Source organism: Rhodnius prolixus, unplaced genomic scaffold, assembly GCF_049639745.1.
Source record: "Rhodnius prolixus isolate KJV_2025 unplaced genomic scaffold, Rpr scaffold_3, whole genome shotgun sequence".
Taxonomy (NCBI): domain Eukaryota; kingdom Metazoa; phylum Arthropoda; class Insecta; order Hemiptera; family Reduviidae; genus Rhodnius; species Rhodnius prolixus.
This window is the reverse complement of record NW_027411603.1, coordinates 13,303,125-13,325,280: the sequence shown is the minus strand read 5'-3', so window position 1 is coordinate 13,325,280 and position 22,156 is coordinate 13,303,125. Positions and strand designations below refer to the sequence as shown.

The following is a 22,156-nucleotide window of genomic DNA, read 5'->3' as shown; positions in this document are numbered from 1 at the left end:
TACGCAGCACCACTGACTAGAGCTTCAATACTAGCCTAGCCAGTCTGTTAATTGGTTTATAAGGCTGGAAGGTCGTTTATAGGAAAGTCTTCTGATCTAGCTTGTTTGCATAAGTCCCCCCCCCGAACAGCTGAACTCTGAGCTTACAAGGGTTTTAATGTGCTTTAGCAGTCAGTGATCTTACTTCATAGGAACGCCTGGTTTCGTTTGAGAATTCACTTTGGGTTATTGTTTCAAGGGGTTTACTTAGAGCCGAATTATTTAGGTTTTTGTTTGGATGAAGAGTCCATTCACATGCTTTCTTATAGTGTGCCTTGGTTTTGATGATTGCACTTATGAAGAATTTTGTTTTACCGCGAATGAGATTTACGTTTGGGGTTTAGGCAATCTACCGCCTCAAACCCACAAAAATGGGCACGCAAGCATAGAGTCATCCCTAATATTTGTGTTCCCTGGTTGCTGATTGCTGGTTTCGATTCAGTCTTGATCTTGGATTTTATCTGTGATAATATGAAAAATTTAGCTAACCGCCTTAGTCCACCACTCCTGGATTGGTAGTTGAGAATTTAAAACCTGTCTGGACAAATAGACATTAAAGTTTGCTAAAATAAATTCAAAACCATCTCTACTTAAAATGTAAATAAAACTGAAGTGAATGAACAAATGTAAAAAGAATTACTTTATTTTTGCCACTTTTTTCCAGGATAATCGTAAGGTGATTTGTGTAGTTTTTCCATTGATCAAATGAAAATTTTATGCTAACTTAAATAGTAGTCGTTTGACATAGGTAGGTTTTTTTTTTTTTTCTTTCATCAGTTTTATCTTTTGTTTATCATCTAATTCGTTTTATTACCAGGTTCTAAAGATACGAGTATTATATATTTGTATCAACTTATTCATCGTCTCTATTATTTATAAGGGGAGTTCATCTTTTGTGCATTTCTGCCAGGTGAGAAATACTTCAATTTAGCTACCAGTTCTCGTTAGGTTTGCCAAACAGTTCTCGTACTACTCTTGAATTCATGGCTCTTGATAGCTCAACCGACTATCTTGACAACTTGGTCGAATTAGGCCTGCATCGCTGCCTGAGAAGAAGGGGCCACTGGATTTAATTAGTTCTTGTCTTAGAATATCAGTTTAGGCGTACATTAATTTACAAAGTCCAGAGAAATTGTGAAATATTCTTTTCTTGAGTTTTAAACAAACAAATCTTTAGTTATTATTAAGGCAAAAAGAGATAAAAAGAGTGCAATGACCATACTTAAATAAATAGCCGTTTGGAGATAATGTTATAATGAATGTACAGATTAAATCAAACACACGAAAAAATCCTGCCCCATTACCTTCCTGCCGTACTTCCCTTCAAATAACGATAAGAAAGAAAAGATTTAATTAATTAAGTTTAATGAATACGTTTGTCTAAAGTGGTTAGAGGTTGATATCGTGACCTGGCACAGTTATGTACAGTGAAGTAGCGATGTATACCTCTGCTGGAACATTCAAACACGGCTCTCCGACTCACGCCAAAAGATCGCTACCGCTGACTGTATCTTTGCAAAGATAAAGAAAAAAAAGACAAAACAAAAAACTGCTGCGTTGAATTAGTGCTAATGAACAATTATATAAACATGGTACACAGTAAATTGTAACTTTCCAGCTGATAAACCATTAATCGATTTTTTTTTTTAAATACTTATCTTCGTGGGTTGGGAATTTGTCCCAGATTGGTAACCCATAATTATAATTTATTGAACTGGGTTAATCTAATAATATAACGAAGCAGATTTATCGTATTTTATAAATTTATACCGAAATCTGAGTCATTAATGAACCAAAATGTAAAGATACAAGAGTTTAAAAATCTAAATTATTATTTCAATACTCTACTAATCTGATGTAGAACGATGCATCAATCCTTTTTTCCGAGTCTACGTTTTTTCCAATCTCACTTACAAACATGGGCGTCGCCCAGGTTCCAAGTTAAAGCGGAAACATTTGCAGATCTTTCGGGGAAGAAATTTGGCAGAATAAAAAAGTAACACTTGTTTTCATGAAGAAATAATTATTAACTATGATTGAAATAAAGTTCTTAAGGTTCATGGAATAATTTCAATCATGTTTAAATAAGGTAACCATAGTTATCAACCACAAATTCTCTTTTTTCACACATTTTGCCATACCGTTTAATCGATCATAGTAGAGTTTTGTAGTATGTGATCCTTTGCAGACTGTTGAAAGAGCGATCTACTTTACTGGTGGTCATGGCTGTCGAACAGTGAAGCCAGCCCGCTTTTGCTTTATGACGCCATAAAGCATCAGTCTCCAATACAATTTAGAAGATCTCTTAATTTTCCTGTGCCTTATTTTTCACTACCAAAATTTGCCCCTTGCTTATTTTGTTAAAACTCTACTTCTAGGCCATCCAACTGGAAAAAACTGTAGCGTCAAGCTGTATTTTTTTATTTCTCAATGTCTCTAGATTAACATTTGCGAAGAAAAATTGAACCATCGCGAAGGCTAAACTTGCGCTTGTGATCAGTCTCCTTTTATTGTTATTGTCTTCTAAAAAAGGTAAAATCTGTTTAACAAGCTGAGTAAAAGCACAAAATCACTAAAATATCTTCAAAGTAATGCTTAGTATCATGATAACTGACTCATCAATACAAAACATTCAAAGAGAACTTCTAAAACAATTCGTTCGCACAGTCAACCATATTAGCCCTATTGTATACTTCCTTACATGAGTAGTTATTTTGCTGCTTACTATTGAATGGTATATTATTTGTCGGCACTTTGATCTTAACAACATTTACATTAATCTACGGAAGAGATCTATTAAACTTTTTAGTAAATAAAAAATTTTTTAAATTTTTTTAGAAATTTTTCTAAATTTCTTGTATATAATACATTTATAAGTAAATAATTTTGGAAGAAAAATTCGTGTGTGGGCATTCTAAGAAAAATATACGTTACCATTTCAATCGTTCTATTTCAGTTTTAGAGTCTGCGTGAAGTTTGTTCTAAAATTCGGAATTGACGTGATATAGAAGAGTTTCCACGCCAAATAATTTTATTTTCTGTAATTATTGTTAAATGTAATTTATGCAAATCAATAATTGAGTCAGTGTTGTTCGCCTGGCCGGCAGACCTCATCCATTCTCTTTATAAAAGTCTCTGCTTCTCTCAAGCTGATAACTCGTCTTTGATTTGATAAAAGGAAAGTTAGCAAAACTAAGTAGAGAATTCACCGGAAAGGATTTGAATAATTTGGTTTTGCATTCTACCTTTTAAAATAGATTACTGGGAAAAGTGAAAGTAAATTTTCTTTATTTAACTCAGTTTTTACTCGTATTGTTAAAGAATCATGGTGTAGAGGAGATATTTTTAAATAGAATATTAAAATTATTAACATAAAATTTTTTTAATTCATTTGACAAACAGTTATTACCAGCAATGGGTGCTATTTTCAAAGATATACTTTTAGAAATTTTCCCTTCAAATTAATCCACTCTATCTTAAAAAGTATCCCTTCAAAATTCCGTTGTAGATTATCTACTGAACAAAATTTCTCGTATCAAATAAAAAAAAATTATTACGTTCATTTCCTTTTTGGTCCAATTAGTTGTAGACTAATCCAAATATATAGATATATTTGATTAGTCTACAACTAGCAAACAAACCGTTCACTAAGCATCCTTTAATCAACTGTATATCGGTTACATTGTTAACATATAAATGTTAATGTAACTCCTATAGAGGAGTTTCTTCAATATAAAGGCACCTTTACTTTACACCTCAGCATCTGCACCACTTTTTGTTGGAATCCTTTACCTTAATTTGCTCTGTTTCTTCATTAATTTATTTTTCATTAAGCTGTATAAACTATTTATTGAGCAAGTTTATATTGCTTCAGTATATTCAATTCCAATCTTCATCAATTTAAAGTTCAACGTCTCCATTTCCAGAGAGAAGACACAACTCTTGTTTCATATTATTAATTTAGGGTGGATGTTCTTAAGTTGAACTGTTACAACCGGATTTGAAGAATAAGAGAAATTCGTTTAAATTTAAGTCTGTAAAAGTGAAATTAACTTGTGCTTCCTTGGAAGGATTAGGGGGGGAAAAGAATAACGAACAGAAATAAGGTGTAATTTAATCAACCCAGAATCCTGAAAGTAAAAAAATAAAGAAGTAATTTTATCAAATGAGAGAAAAAAATAAAAAATAAAAATAAATAAAGGTCTGGAACTTTTTGAAATATATATATGTATATATATTACTCAAGTCGTATGTTTCAAGTTGCGTTGGCCTCAAAGGAAGGGTTGAGGAAATGTTTTTGATAAAGTACAAGAGATGCGGCAAGAGCGAAGAGGAAGGAAAACATGGTAGCCAACTGTTGCTAGGAAAGTTGTGTTATTCGCGCACAGCGGCACCCCTACTAAATTGAAACTTTACATTGGTGTGTGTTTGCTTGGCTTGGTGGCGGCCCGGACGACAACTTGCCGTGTTACTCTCGCCGCCGACCAATACCACAATGTTTGTTCTCAGACCCTCGCTTTTACTAACGCCCATCCTCTCATTCCTTTATTGTTATCCATTGCAATTAGTTATGTTTCTAACTATATTTAACATATTATCCGCTACAAATTAATGCATAATACCATATTATTCAGATTTGAAGTCTGCTATAAACGGCTTTAACTAACGCTACTAACTAAAGTTGGAGACTCTTCTTTCTGTAGTTGTATATATATCAAAATATCTAGAAATATATTTTTCATTTTTTACTAGAAATTGGTTATATAAAACATTTACCGTAATTGCTGGTATGATTATTAATGTGTAAATGACATCCATTGAAGTCCACCATTAGTGGACGCGGTTGTATAAACGAAGTGTGAAACAAGATTTGGGTTTAAGGGTTCGGGTATGATTGGATTATTCTAGAATCGAAGAAAATATTGTGTTCAGGGAAAGAAAGGACTTTAAGCTGTTTGCAGTTAATTATCGACTTCTAGGGCTAGGTCAACCATTCGCGGGTGAAGCATACTAGCATATGGATGAAGTAAATTAAAGCGAATTCACTATTTATTTCATTGATGCGATTGTCTCTTAGACCACATCTAATGCAGCATAAATAATCTCTCTATTATCAAGAACCGCAAACTGTCACTGTTTAGTTTTAGAATGCATATTATAATTTGTATTTGAAGTCATTGTATAAGATGACAGCTAGAGTTTGCCAACGGATTCGTGAATTCCAAGTAAGTTCCATACATAAACTATTTCTTCAGAAAGTTGTAGGAACGCTAGCATATTAACCACGCCTCAGCATTTTTTATCAGAGTGAGAACATCAGATTTTCAGTTGTATTTTTTTTTTTGGATTGAGATCGGGGGTTTGTTAATAAACTTAAGAACGTCCATAAAATTCAATGTTATCAATTAAGATATCAATAACTGAATTTATCAATTAAGCTGGAATTATTGAATAGTCTTTAGGGCGTCCATCCATTTTTTTAATAATTATAAATACAATGTTTCATTTATATGACCAGAGTCTTAAAGTCGGTGGTATAAGTATTTTAATAAACGTTAATTAATTATAAATAGAATAATGGGAAGGACAGAGAAAATATTTATGGCGTGTTTGCTGTAAATTATATTTTACAGCCCTCTCATTCTGCTAGTAATACATCTCGCCAAATGGGATTTAGCGCTTTATTACAAATTTTAATACTTATGAATGTTGCTTTAATTTATTATACGTTATAAACAATAGATTATATGAATTGTTCAGCATCCAATTGGTTTTTTTTATTCCTATGGATCATAAGTATTAAGCCTGTAATTAAAGTTAGAATTACTTAAGTTGCAAGTTTAAAGTTTTCTGCTGCAGTTAGATTGCTCCTCCCTCGTGGGAAGGGGCTAGATAATCCCTTTGTCTTTGCAAATTATGAACATCATAATATTTACTTTTTAAACTGAAAGTAATCATTTATCTATTAGTATTTGACAAACTATTTGGTCAATACGGTATATTTACTGTTTTACTATAAATTAATCATAGTTTTTATTCTGAAATACAAATTAGAGAATGTCATTTTCACTTATAATATTTTATTTTCAAATCATACAAAAACAAAATATTTGCGGATATCGTACCTCACTTTTGGACTGGATCAAACTCATCAATTTGGTTCGCTACATTTATAAACTGTTCAGCAATTAGAGGCTAGGCTAGGAAGAGTTAATATTTGAAGCTTTTTGATGCTTGACTTGCAATGTTCCGTTCGTGCAAGACTATCTGCTAGCCTTTGAACAGCTTTCTGAACTCTCAGAGCATGCTCATCGCCCCGTGTATTAGAAGTCCGAGGAACAAAAGGAATAAATTATCAAAGTTGGCTGGTTTTTTCTCCATTGCGCCTTTTCGGACATTTTTTTTGTCGATTTAGGTTGATGTTACGGTTGAGCTAAAAATTGATGCAGCAGTAGGTACCAAAATCAGTACGCAGAATCAGTGCTTGTAATTTTCGTTGTGCCCACCAACTTAAAGTATTCTCTTCATATTTTTTTCTTAATCAACATTCATCAAAACCTATTTGATTAAAAATTTATACGGTAAAAATGGTGGGGAAAAACTACATCTAATAAAACAGAAAACAGCGCTTGAAACATTATGTTGGTTTAAACAGAACACCGATCCAAGGGTAACAGGTTACTGTTTGTTTGCAAGATTGTATCGACTAAAACTTGACATTGATAAATCGATGATTATATAGGATTCAAGTCTCTAAGTAAACATCATCAAGAAATAATATGACTAGCTAATAAATAATTTGTCAGATATTATGAAAATGTAACAATTCTTTCTCAGGTGTTGGCAATGCATTAATCATGAGTTTTTTTGTCGGCATCTCTGAGACTTTACAGATATCTCAAATTGATGGGGTTGTTGGGGTCTTACGATAATGGAATTGTTTTCTAGAGTACCGATTGAGACTACGTTCAACACCGCACACCTACAGCATAGATATCATACACATAGACAGTATGATCAGTTTTAAACGGTAATGGAATCATTTTCCCCTATACACAAGGTAAAAAACAGGGCAAGGAATAGAAGTAGTGAATAAAATAATTACTTTACACACTATGGTTACAGTTCAACTACCAATAATTAAAGAACTACTGTACTTTTCCAGCTTCACACACCTAGAATCTAATCGCTGAACAATTCATTCTATTCTAGTGGCATAAAGTGGAATATTAAAAAATTGCGACGAATTTAGCAAAGGTAACATTGAAATGAAAGAAAATTATAAGTCTAGCATATTATAATTCGGTAACAAATTAACACCGTTCGAATTAATTCACAGCTGTATTAAATCTAATCCAATATTTGAATGGAATTAGAAAAAAAAAAAGCTAACAGTTACATTATTAAGCACCAACAGAAAACATAAGCACTTTACAATTACTTTACAGATAGAGCCGACTTAGTAAAAAGCTAAGTTCCTGACAAAAGAAGCAAAAGTAGAGAAACTCGCTGGAAATACGTTCTAAAACCCACTTTTTTCAACTCAGAAGAAAACTTCAGAACTTAATTTTCCACTGAAAATTTGGCATGAATGCCATGGCAAAAAAAAAAAAAAATTGTTACTATTTAACAATTAAATATTCTCCATATTCTGCAATTAACTTTCTGCTTCAATTCAAAACCTTTTCTAATAAATAATATAGTTGCTGACGCAACAACTCGTGATTATAATGAGAGTAAACTGAAATACAGGGCTCCTAATTGATAACAGAAAACCCCTTTTTGTATTTAATTGAAGCTACCTGGAAATTCATTAAACAAAGTTTGTTTTACAATTATTCAATTGCGTGGAATTTCCCCAAGGCCAGCATTGATGCCTACATTGTTTAATATATAAATAAATGATTTGTTGAAAATACAAATAAAAGTCAATATTGGCAAATTTCTGATGATTTTGACATTTTGTTACAGAGTGGGCACAATAATTAGGCATATAGAATCTTCTGTAATTAATAAGAAATGGGATAAATGACCTTCAGGATACATAGATTTTAATGGCCTAGATTCTGGGCTCTAAAATGAGATAAATTTAAACTTTTCGTAAAACTGTTCCGTTCAAAACTGCAATTAATAATCAGATTTGGCGTGGACAATCTCAAGAATAATTGACTAGAAATTTAGTTAATCATTTTTTAGCCAAAATTCCTTAAAATGACTTATACAGAAAGTCAAAAATCTTAATTTATGTAGTGCAGAGTTTAAAGCAAATCTAAAAACTGATTTTCACCCTTGGTTGAAAATTTCTTCAAATTATACATACTCCCATCTTTTTTATAGTGTACAGGTGTTAGAACCACTTAATCAATGTTACTTTAGATGATTATCCTTTCTTAGTCCCCATCTAAAATGAATTTTCCGCGGGAAATATGTTTAAGTAGCCAGTGTTAGATCTTCATGTCTATACGAAGTTTAAAATCAGTTTTCGTAAAATCACAAACTAGAAAAATCCATACAGTTTAGTAAAACTTTTGGTGGATTGATTTTGACTGGGAAAGATCCCAATCCATCTGGATTTTTGGTGTGGCTTACACTTACCTTCACACTCCTTAACTAGAAATCTGAAAATACGTGATTTTCCATCGTTAGGCCATTGATAATAAAAAAAGAAAGCATTATCTACAAAATTTTGTTTATTATAGTTATTTATTGTTTTATTCTATTTCATTTACATATGACCCAGTTATTCAAGCACACCTGCTCAATCCATACAGTTTTGTTTGGATACAAATCCATACATCTTTTGCCCTCGTTTATATCACTTTTTTGGGTGTTAGTATTCAGTTCATCTTATTAGAGTTTACATAAGATATACTTGTTTTTCTTTTCTAGAACTTTTTTGTCAGCATTTTCCTTGTTTTCAGTTAAAGTTTTCTGAATTGCTAGGCAATTTTCTTATTGTCTATTGGTGCAAAATATTAGATTAAAACTGTCCGGTAGGACAGTTGTATAAAGAATGATCGTCAAAAAGTGCAGGGAAAAGCGAAACGTTGAAAAACACACAACTTTGACAATTTTTTTTTCTCTTTTTCTACAAAAGATAAAATTCCCAAATTTTCTTTATAATATATGGCAAATCCTCCTTTATAACTGTAAATGTTTTTGCGCCAACTCCAGTGTAATAGATTTCAGGAAAAAATTTGCCGAAAATGAGCAATCTCGGCAATTTCAAAAATTGTACTTGTTCTTGTTAGGCCTCCACTAAATCTTTCTATAGAAGGTTGAATTTTGGTGGTGCTCAATTTCGTTCAAGGTTCAAACCTTTGTATCTCTCTCTTCATATTGTTCAGAATTCAATGAAATCATTACCGAATCGTAGAGAAAAGTTAACTCTAAAACCTGTAAAAATTGTTGTTTTAGTGTTAAAGTTTTTGAAATCTTTAGCCTCATAATTACATTTATTTTTCATAACGTCTTTTTTTTAAACCTTTGATTAATAGTTAGATTATTATAGATTAATAGATATTACAGTCAATCTAAGTTAATTGGTAGGCTACTTGAACAAGTGTTTTGTATATGAAAATAGCCAACATTAGGGTCTGTGACATTTAATAAATTCTTAAAAATATTCTTGAAAAGTTAATGCAGTAAAATTATTTAAATGATACCAATGAAGTATTAATGAACTTGCTGATTTCTGTGCCTTTCAGCATTTAATCAACTCTTATACTTAACTTTTTAAACTGTAAGTTTTTGTTAAAGAGATTAAATAATTGTAATAGTGAACAAAGTAAATTTGGGGTTACAGATTTTTAACTCCCATCTTAAGTTCCAATATTATTAAAGTTATAAACTAATTAAACTGAACATTTAGTTAATAAGTATAGTAATTTTTTATCTCTTCCGTGATTCACGATTCTCTTTTGCTCTATTTCATTGAGAAACAGAATTGTCAAGTGACAAAATCTCTGCTACAGTTACCACATCAACTTTAGCAACTCTTCACACTTTCGAGGTCTTAAAGGGGAATTAAGAAGTTTGATATTACTTCCACTTTTCGAAAACGTCAAATATTTTGATAGAGGGAGAGGACAAAATATTTCGGTTTCTTCAATAACTTATTCCGAGCGTTAGTTCCATTTTAAATGAGAGAATCAGAATCTTATGGGTAAAACTTGGCACTAGTTAGTTATCATTCTTACCATGATCAATGAAGTAACTGATACTAATGTAATATTTTATTTAAAAAAAAAAAAAAAAATGAAATGAACCCAAAAGAAAATACATTACTCTTCTTTTGTAAAAGATAAAATCTTGATATATTTAAAAAATGTAAATTATATAATCCGATAGCCATCAGTGGCGGCAAGCAAGACAAAATTACATTCAGAGTCACGTGCTGGCAGCGAACGGCCAAGAGTTGAATGTTGCATCCATAGAATATCTAATCTAGTTTGTTTAAGGAAGAATATAGTTGGAGAATTCAAAAGTGATATAATCTGTTAAACAGAGAAAACAAATAATTCTATTACCATTTTCTAATTTAGGAAAGACTGTAATCTTAAATAAAAAGATAATATGCATTTGATTCACCAACAGTATCTGTATTATTAGTAGTTCTCTGAAGTGCAGATAGAAATTTATTTTTTTTTTGTACTTTTAAGTGAGAGGAAAGCTATTGAAATGTAATAAGGAAGCCTAGACGTCGGTAATGTTGACATTCACAGGATATCTATTCCTGATTTAATTCGAAAAAAGAGATCATTTCCTAACTTGTCTCTTCTCTTTGAGTAACTAGGGCCGGAATGGATTTCAAGAAAAATCCAAATACTCATCTACTTGCTGCAGTATTTGCTATCGTTTTAATTAATTAACAAGAATTAATTCATCAAAAATTCGTTTTATAAGTTCTCTTCATGCTTTGGTAAGATACATCTTTAAAAGATGGAATGTAGAATTAATATAGGATGTAAGGATAATATAGGATAATTAATAGTATTTTTTTAATTTCCCCCGTGCTTAAAGAGACATAAAATTGTAAAGATTCATAATTAATTATATAAATTTAAGTAATCCATAATTATGAACCATAATGCATGGCACTTGAAAGTTTACTAGTGCAGCATTTTGCGTCTTCAAAAGTATAAACTAAACCTAAATTACTAACCTAGTTTCAATATAAAATGTCTCTTTTAATTTTAATGTTTTACTTGCCCTAATTAACGAGTTGAGAGCTGCAATGCTTATGTTGAGGTAAAGTAATCGCGAACTGAATATTGAATCCAATATTGAATGCCCATTGCAAAAACGCATCCAAAGATATGAATTCTTTTAGCACGAAAAAACTAAATTCGATAGCATTATGTGCTTAAGAATTGATCATTTTGAAAGTTGTTCTTGGCCCCCGTTAATCTTATGTTACTGTTAAAGGGTCCGTGGTACAAAATAGGTTAAGAACTCCTGATCTAAATTGCAGACTGATGTCTACAATGGTTGGTCGCCGTTTATGTTGCCAAACTAGTACGTACATACGTGTGTTCAATTTTTTTATTGTATCCACAAAATATTTAAATATCATACAATGCAAGGTATAAAGTAACTTGCACTGCAATAAAAGGTTATGGCCACTGTTTTTCTTGGCTGTAAAAGAAACTCTTTCAAGTTATTACCTTGCATAAGAATAAAGCAATAACTGGCGAATACTAGGCAAGTATCCAGAATACTTGTCCCAGGGCATCAAGATAGAATACATTCGTTAGAAAAAGAACTTGTATTGCTTATAACAAAAATCCAACCCGTCAATCAATGCGACTGCTGGCAAAAAATCTTTGTAATGGAAAAACTGAGGGATTTTAAGAATTTCACCAAATTTGGCACCCTTCTTTCACTTCCAAGTCAAGCAATTTTCTTATATGCACTTGATAATCATTTTTGCATGATATATTAAGTGTGCAGTAGGGAAAAATCTCTATATGTCCATTTTGGAAAACTAGAAAAGGTATTTTCAATCGAGAACGTTCCCTACGATTGATTATCTCTGTACATGTAAACACAATCTGTTTTCTGCGTTTTCAGATCTACTGAAATTATTTATCTATTTTTTTGGTTTGTATTTACACATTAAACATTATTGTTTGCGAAGGCTATAAAAAACAACATATTGGTATTCACAGCTTCTGTTGGCTTCTAATACTTCAATTTACCATTACATTGGTGGAAAAAAACTAGTCGTATTTTTTTCAATGTTCGATTTGTTTCTTTGCAGCCTCTTTCACTTCTCTCTTCTCCATGACTGCCACGAGATAACAGTAGCTCTCTTCCACTACTTTCTTCTTCCTTGCTTCCATGAGATAAGGATAACTTGAGCGCTGTATATAGGCTTATTCCTTCCTAGAACAACACAATGGTAACTGAATGTGACTTCGCTTAGTGTTGGGTGCTTAGTGTGATGTATTTAGTGTACGATAGTGTTAAGTTTGAGTATATGAGAACTAATGTAAACTATGGAGTCTCTCTGCTTTCGAAATTCCCTCTAATAAATTTATAAATGCTTCATAGCGCATCAGGTTTTGTTATTTAGAAAAGGAAAGCTAGAAAAGGCATTTTCAATCGAGAACGTTCCCTACGATTGATTATCTCTGTACAATACTTTTATAGAAATACTTTCTATATATTGAAATTATAGTATCATAAACGAACGTACGGAAACCTAGCAGTTTTAGCAGAAGTAAAATGTAACAAAATTTAAAAAGTAGTGCTGCAGCTTGATGATACTGCATTCATTCAGTTACACGATACCAGATTATATTATACTTTCTCCTACACACTGTAATCTCTGGCTGCAGTATCGAGTTTGCTGAACTACTTGTATTTTAAGTAGATTCGTCATATAACTTGAACACCAACTCTCTAATTCTCCTGGGTGGTAGACCGTCTCCTTGAGTGTAGGCCGAAATGTGACATTTGCAAAACTTACTACTCCACATCTCCCAAGTGCTGCCGAATTATTCTCTGCCTATATCTAGGACATGTATCTGATTATATTTATATAGCCAAAGTGCCAGTGAGAAAGAAATATTGATTGTCTCATCCATTATTCTGGAGAGATGTTCACCATTTATTGGACTTGTCGTTTGTCCGTTACTTCTATATTTCTACTAGCCTCGAGGTATATCCCCAGAAGAAAAACTGATTTCAATAAAGTACCTGAAATTCCGGACAGAGCTGGCAGTTGTAGACTATATCGTATCTGTTGTTAAACTTTGTTTGTTTCTTCTTTTAAATTGAACTCTCAGTCATACTACTAATTCGCTATCAAAATATGTGCCCAACTTATGTGACTTGTAAGCGCTCTAAACTTAACTTTTGAATATTTCTATTATAACTTTTCAAGTATATGTAAATATGTAAAAAAATTATTATTGTAGCAACGTACCGTATGATGAATTGTAAAATTTGAATATTGGTGAAAAATAATAGTTTCCGATGTGTGCCGTGGAATTTTCTTTCAGCAAACTGTCATTTCCTTTATTTCAAATTTCTGTTTATTATTAATTATTATCGTAAGGCTTTTCCCTTTTGTTGGTTTTGCAAATCCAGTTAATAATGTGCGGTTTTACAATCTATAAAATTGATTTAGGTTTGGTTTAGAACTTTGGAAATTACAGTAAAAGGTAGTCAAGTAGTGTTCACAGATTTAAGACGGTGATGACTGCTTTACATAGATGTTTTTGAATTTGACTAAAAATTTGTTAAATGTTCAATATTTTTGAAAAATGTTGCTTCAAGTTTAAATTGAGAGTATTTTTAACTCATGCTGCTATTTTCAATTCTATTTAATATGTAAACATATTATTCCCGATTAGCATAATAAAACATTAACATTGCTCAGCTGCTCTTTTCTAGTTGTTATTGATATTATCTTCTACTTACATGTCTCTTTTTTTTATTTGCGTATGAATTTTGTTTTGAAGTTCTTATTTTTATTTCATAACTTTCGTTTTATTTCAAATCGTTCAAATCTATTAGCTAAGGATTGGTAAAATAAGTATACTTCTTATTTTTAAACGAAGTTCACATTTTCTAGGAGAAATGAGGTGGCTGCTGTTGGCTGCAACAGTAGTGGTTGGGATTCAGGCCTCCAGCATTAATGGAGGAGATCCTCTGGTCGTTCATACGAACAAAGGCCTAGTCCAGGGTGTCACACTGCAGGCCGCCACTGGCAAATCCGTTGACGCATGGCTGGGAATTCCTTATGCTCAAAAACCCATTGGTAAGTCTTGAAATTTAAATACTTTATAACCGTATAGTATTCTAGTAGGAATCAATTACATACGTCTTTCTTCCTATATTTGACAAGTTTTTTTTCAATCTACTTAGCCATTAATTGATAAGTATTATTATTATTTTTATTTGTTAAAGAATATTCTTATACAAATTTTGAGTCTGGCTCAGTTAATATACAATACAACAAAATAAAGTAGAAATAAAATTAATTGATAAGTATATGGGATCCATACTACTATCTGATATAGTAAGGTCTTGAAAGTGTCACCACGTCTTTCTTAGCGTCTGCACTTAACATTTCATGTTTAATAGAAATAAATGAAGATTTTTTTTCATAAAAGTTCAAAAAAGTTAAGAATTTTTTTTGTAAAATCTCTCTTATTTTCTTTAAAAGTCTCCTAATCTAGAGTGATATTATAACACACTACTCTGTGGCTTCGAACCAGCGGTTGCCGTCATGAAACAATTTGGTAATGCCCATTTTATTAAGTACTCGTAAATCGTGTAAGACAAATCTAACATACTAATAAAACTACTCATGAATGAATGAAAATAATTGGATGCTTTACTATGTGCGCCCATTAATTTTATTATAAATGCTAATTACATCAGTGTGAATAAATTGCTAACAATTACGGCATATGAAATATCTTAGTTAATTTTAGACCTGTACAGATTAGAGGGGTCCGATATGTTCACGTATTCTAAACATGAGTATGTAAATAATATTGCTCGAGATGGATAATTAAAATACAAAATTGACTTGTAGCTAACAAGATGTTGTTACCAAATAACTATTCCAAAAAACAAGTAATAGTTTAGTGTCTGACTGCCTATTTGACTCCCCGTATTTCTTGTGCAGTTAAAAACTATTTTCCGCAATAACCAGCTGACAATTTAAAAGCACAATTGATGGAAGAGATTGTTGGTAGAAAGAAATATTGTACTATTGAGGATATTTAAGCGCGAAATGGAAGGGTGCAAATGACTATAATTGACAGAGTAGCGCTAGCGTTTCTCACTTTTATTTATTAACTGGCAACGTTGGCAATTCTTCAATCTCTACCGCAGATTCATAGCCTATCTATCACTTGTACCGATTATTTTTGCGTCCTTTGTGGAATCAATTTTTGGTCAAGTTTTTATTTTCAAAAAATAATTTTGATAATGTAATTAATTGTAATAAGTGTTCAACTCACTTAATTCTAGATATTTTATGTTATCTCAATCTCAACAGAAGTCAACGAATCCAAATATTTTTGGACATGCTTTCTTATTTTATTTCTTCTATGCATTTTCTTAAATGTGCAGATGTTAAACCCTAAACAACAATAATGTGTACTGGTGGTATTGATATTTATAGTACAGACGATAAAATTTTTTGCTAGGGCAGTGGAAGTTCATATTGTACATTAAATAGAGTGCGGGGGAAGTCACCAGTATTAGGGGATGATTAATGATGAAGGGGCATAAGTAACGTCCTTTGATTAATGATTTTCTTTTCTATGGAAGAGAGCGCTTTGAATAGTTGTTACAAACGGAGTTAATCAATATTGGTGTTTCTCTTTTATTAAAATCATTATTAATCGGTTTATTACGCTACTTAAAAATAAAAAAATTGAATAAATAAATATTTCCTTGATTTCAGTGGTATATATTTCGTATGTATTTATTTCAAATATGTGTGAAAATCATTTATTCATTTATTTAATGGAAATACATATATAGCTGTAAATAGCTAAAGTAACGTTTAACGCCTTGGAATATACGATACTACCTGCAGAGAGGTAGTTGATGTGTGCAATTAAGTGAGTTTATCAATTTATTTGTTTTTGTAGGCTACAAAGCAAAAAGTATAATACTCTGCAGCATTTATCTATCAGAAGTCTTAAAGTATAAGTAAATAGTATATCTGTACAAATTTAATAAAAATTTACTAGCATATAAAATTCTTAATTTGATTTGTTAAATACTGAATCATTTAAATTTTCAAACTAATATTTTCTCTATGTTGACAGGGAATTTACGATTTCGACATCCTCGGCCTATAGATAGATGGACACACGTATTAAATGCAACAAAACTGCCGAATACTTGCGTCCAAATAATAGACACGGTGTTTGGAGATTTCCCAGGCGCTACCATGTGGAATCCTAATACACAAATCTCGGAGGACTGTCTCTATTTGAATGTAGTCGTGCCTAAACCAAGGCCAACGAATGCTGCTGTTATGCTATGGATATTTGGTGGTGGTTTTTATTCCGGATCTGCCACATTAGATGTGTACGATCATAAAACATTAGTTTCTGAAGAAAACGTCATAATTGTATCCATGCAATATAGAGTGGCATCTTTAGGATTTCTGTTCTTCGATACACCTGAAGCTCCAGGTAACGCCGGCCTATTCGATCAGTTAATGGCCCTACAATGGGTCCACGATAATATCCATCAATTCGGTGGCAATCCGCACAATGTTACGTTATTTGGTGAAAGTGCTGGCGCCGTATCGGTTTCACTTCACCTACTATCGCCGCTCAGCCGGAATCTATTTAGCCAAGCTATAATGGAATCCGGTTCTGCGCTTGCTCCATGGGCAATTATTTCCAGACAAGAGAGCACACTTCGAGGTCTCAGACTTGCAGAGGCGCTCAACTGTCCGCATTCAAAATCTGATATACCCGCCGTAATAGAATGTCTTCGAAAAGTGAATGCGACCGATCTAGTAGCTAATGAGTGGGGGACGCTTGGAATATGTGAGTTTCCTTTCGTTCCGATTGTTGATGGCACATTCGTCGATGATCTTCCACAACGTTCTCTTGCTACAAGAAACTTCAAGAAAACCAACATAATGATGGGAAGTAACACAGAAGAAGGCTACTACTTCATTATATATTACCTTACGGAATTGTTCAGAAAAGAAGAAAACGTATATGTTAACAGAGAAGAATTTCTCCAGGCAGTGAGAGAACTGAATCCTTACGTGAACAACGTAGCGAGGCAGGCAATCGTTTTTGAATATACAGATTGGCAAAATCCGGATGATCCAATTAAGAACAGAGATGCGCTTGATAAAATGGTAGGTGACTACCAGTTCACTTGCAATGTGAACGAGTTCGCACATACATACGCCGAGACTGGCAACAGCGTATATATGTATTTATTCACGCATAGGTCATTCAACAACCCATGGCCTTCATGGACCGGAGTCATGCACGGTGACGAAATTAATTACATCTTTGGCGAGCCCCTGAATCCTGCAAAAAATTACCAACAGCAAGAAATCGAGCTCAGCAAGCGAATAATGAACTTTTGGGCTAATTTTGCAAAAATGGGGTAACTATACAGTTTGATTTAATTTTTTTTATTTTGATTGAGCTTACTTTTATTTTTACTTTGCTAAATTTAGTTTAACTTGGTGATAGACACTATTCATCAGTGTCAAACTACTAGTTTAAGTTTAGTTGCAATGTTTTACAGTGATCGACAGTTTCTAATTGAAACATATTACAAAATAATTTGGTAGTTTAATAATAATTATCACCCTCAAAAGAATTTTTAAGTATTTATCAAAAGTACAGAACTAAACAGACGCTAACAACAACTTAAAGGCTCTTAGACGATTGATCAAAACTGTCTGTAGAATATAAAAGACTGATTTATACTACTATTTTAATAAAACTCATCTGGACGTATGGAATAGAGCTGTAGGGTTCATTCAAAGGATTCAATCTCTTCAATCAAAAATACTTTGAGCCATAGTAAACGCTCCATTTTATGTCTCTAACCGGACTATATATACATCTTTACATTCTTTTTATCACCCTAGTCGCCAAATCATGACTTAGGAGACTTCATTTCAATCTGCAGTCACACGCAAATCATGGAAATGAAAATGAAGTAGCTTTAATCTCCAACTCAGACCTAACTAAGGCTTTATTAAATCCTCGTATGCGCATATCTTTTGCATTTGACTTAATCTAGCACTATTTATAGTAGTCCATACAAATATATAACTTTATTTTATTTATATTTTTTGGCTTTCACCATTCAGTCAGCAACATTTACTTGTATCTATATTAAAATTATAGTCCCGTCAATAGTTTACATACATTGGAATTATTATTTTTGCAGCAATCCCAACTTACAGTCGGACAATACGTGGACCTCAACTTTCTGGCCATTGCACACGGCATTCGGAAGAGAATATCTCACGTTGGGAATAAATGCTAGCGCTGGTAGTGGTAGAGGACCACGGGTCAAGCAGTGTGCTTTCTGGAAGAAGTATCTCCCCCAGTTAATATCTTCAACAGGTACGGAGTGTACTGACGCTTCGCTGGAGTATTTGTTTTACACATTGTCAAAAGTGCTTATTTCATTTAAAGTGTCAGATTATGTACTTATTTAATTGTGATAAATTTATTTATAAAGGCTGCATCTTTATATTGGCATTTATTGGCATGATTCTACTTTTACTAATTGCCCTTAACTTGAATGGTCACTCTCGACTGTACTGTCCTTTGCGAATGTTCACTGAAAAGATTTGCTTCTTTTTCTGTCCATAGTATGAAGAAAAGTAAAAGTAACAAGATTTGCTTGAATGAGATAATTTACTTAATTTTTGTTTGTTTTTTAAAAATATTATTTCATTTTTACGGAGCGCATATCAATTTATGACTAGCATATTTCACTGATTAGTCAACAAAGCATTCAAAATGATGCAATTTATTAGTTTCCACTCGTTTGTTGCATGCCCAATTTGGAGTCAAAATGCACTGTCTGTTTTGACCACTGACGGTTCAAAAAATGTTAAGTTCAAAATATTGCTTTGTTCTTTGTTCTTTTTTGTACAAAATATATTTTTCTGTATCGACGAATAGTTTTCATTAAGTATGCTGTTGCATAATCGTCACTTGCATAACCACGTGTCCGTTAGTTCAGTACAGAGAGAAACAATTCGTTGCAAGAACAACAAACGGTGCTGCCTAACTCCGTGAGGTTGCTAAAACACAGCTTACATATCAATCCACCAGACAATCTTGCATCTCGTTTTGCGGGTAACTTTTAATTTATAAGAGTCAACTTGTAGTGCATTTTACCTATTCCTCTTGGCTTTATTATCCGAATCTTTACTTTTTGAATTACAAAGCCAATGATCGAATTTAAAGAAAAAATTACTTCTCTTTACTTTGTTTTCCATGAAACAACAGAAAAATGCCATTGGTACCCCATGTTGTTACTTTAGCTTACTGCTAACAGTTAAAATGAGTGCTCTGACCCTATTCTTAGATATTATCACTACATGTTAAACAAATCTCAGAAGGATTTCCAACATTCTCTAAATCAGAGCTGACAGTCCTTTTATGTAAGATGCACGATTTATCCATATGTTAATGCTGCTTTCTGATTAATTGACGACCTAATAAAAATAACTGTGCCAATTTAGGTGATAATAGAGTTAATGTCCAATAAATTATCATCCTACTAGTAAAACCTCATTTCAAAGTAAATAATATTTATCATTAAATATTAACTGTTAACTAAAAAAATAATAAATGATACATTATTAGTAAAAAAATTATCTTTTACACCATAGGAGGGAAGAGATTAGCTTTGCGGTTAGCTTATTGGATTACGGATTTGATCCAGCTACTGCCCCTTAAATTTTCTCTTCCCAGTAGCTGCTAACAAATTACTATCCAGTGATGGACAGAGTTGTTTGTAACGAGATAAAAGTGTCCGGAGGCCGGCTGTGCACTGAAAAAAGCTCTGGACGCCAATAACCTCAAATGTTGACCTGTTTTAATGCCTTAAATCCTACAAAAAAAAAAAAAAAAAAATCACATTTGGAGTATGCATAGAAAGTGTTGCGCTGTATGACGTAAACTATGCAGGTCAAGCACTATTTTTGTTTTTTTAATTCGTCATGTGCGCTGAAGCTTCTTTTTTAAAGGATCGCGACTTATGGGCCATGTTGTCTTAACATTTTAATAATTAAATTATATAGTTGAATAAACTTTAATATAGTTTTTTTTACTTTCTTTTAGCATTGGCTTTCAATGTTTGATTTTTTGATAGTTTTCCTTTTTGAAAAAACTATTTTTTAACTCTTAATGATTTATTAACAAACTCTTGAACGAAACGACACTGTTATTCACGAAATATACTTTTAAGCAAACCTTAAGGAAATAAGTAATTAAAAGAAAAAAACTAATAATAAAAACAAAACTAATAAAGGCTATACTATTGAGAATTGGCCGAGATTTAAGGATCGTTTGGTCTTTGTCAAGATAGGGGCTTGGTTTTTGAGTGATACTAGCCATCCAGATATTGGCAAAGAATAGACCGACAAACGATAAGAGAAACTCATTTTGCATTAAGCTGATTACCAGATGATGATAGTGATGCCTGGACAAGGCTCAAAATTAATTTCTTATGAGCTTTTTCAACTCAGACATGACTGTCTAATCAATCGCTACAATTTAGCTAGGTGAAGCTGATTCACCCATTTGTACTTTGTGCCAGAAACAAATTTTTGCAAATATAATAAGGCCATCTTTTCAGAATCTAGCTATCCATTAAGTGCTGAAAATTGTCAAAAGAGTAAAGAGTAGATAAAATTGATTCATAAATAAATTAAATAAAGTGTACTTATTCTATACCAATGTTAATTGGATATTTCTAAAGTCTACTGAGATATGAAAGTATTCAGGTAAGTTTCGATCAATAAATCTTATATTGTTATATCGAGAAAAAGTAATATGGCAATACTAATGCTCTCAAAATATAGCTGGCTGTTTGAGGGTAGTATCAGTCGAATATAGTATATTAAATGCCTTCAGCCATTTCTCAGTGTATCTTCTATTTAGTCTTAACTAAAATAAGCCTTATTTTCCAAAAATTATTGTTTGAGGATAGTTATCAAAAATGATTTGTTTTTAATCTATGCAAATAGCATTCTAACGGAGCCGTTAAAAACAAAAAATCCGAAAACTTACAACGCCAAGATATAATTTGGTTATTCCTTTCCTTCTTTTCCTTAAAACTGAATCGTAGAAACAATAGCGAAAAATAGACTGATTAGATAACAAAATTAGAAATGAAAAAAGTAATTGGTGAAGCTACTCTTCTCTTTTATTTTTTGACAATTCATCTAAACTCTTCAGAACTTTCCAAAACTAAGAGTTTAGTCAGTTATAGATATCATATGATATGAGACCGTGCGCTGACGAAGGCTGTAGCAAATGAATCTCTTCATTGAGGAACAAATGTAGTATGCAGGTAGGTAAACAAATGTAGGTAACGAAGTAACAATTTTGGTTAGGAACATTTCGACTCAATTAAATGGCAGGTAAAAAAGCTATTCTCAAGAATCAAAATTTTGGATTTTTAAGGGTGTTAGAAAATTAGACCAAAATATTAAAATCTATCACAATTCATGCGCAATCCGTTAATTGCTTTTAATAGATGGGTATTTGATGGCTATTAACCGTCAACTTGTGAATGTTATAAGTGATGTTTTTGAAAAAAAAATATATATATATATATATATATTTATAACAATCTTCCTAGTGTATCCGCTTTCTTCTATGCCAACGAGGCTGTTATGGACTTTTGTAAAAGATAAGAGGGGCACAATTTTCGAATGGTTGGTTGAGTGCCGTTCAAGCACTTTCTCTGAAGAGTAATTTCGTTGCGTGTTCAGTATACTTATCGTAGCGGGCATTCAAGAAGCGCTTCCTAAACTAACTAGTATCCAATCTTCTCATCTATAACATCCTAGGCATCTACGAGTATATATTCTAGGAATTATGTTCGAAATTGATTGCTCTGTGAG

At 32.3% G+C, this 22,156-nt stretch overlaps 1 protein-coding gene across 3 annotated transcripts in view; it reads left to right on the top strand.

Moving 5' to 3' along the window:
* The window catches only part of LOC141453824 (acetylcholinesterase-like), a 114,574-nt gene that overhangs the window by 84,742 nt on the left and 7,676 nt on the right, over positions 1-22,156 (top strand). For all 3 annotated transcript variants that reach the window (XM_074127472.1, XM_074127474.1, XM_074127473.1), the window contains 3 exons: positions 14,123-14,308; positions 16,341-17,655; positions 18,454-18,632. In XM_074127472.1, the coding sequence (XP_073983573.1) occupies positions 14,128-14,308; positions 16,341-17,655; positions 18,454-18,632 (1,675 nt within the window). In that variant the 5' untranslated portion in view covers positions 14,123-14,127. The remainder of the gene's footprint in view (positions 1-14,122; positions 14,309-16,340; positions 17,656-18,453; positions 18,633-22,156) is intronic.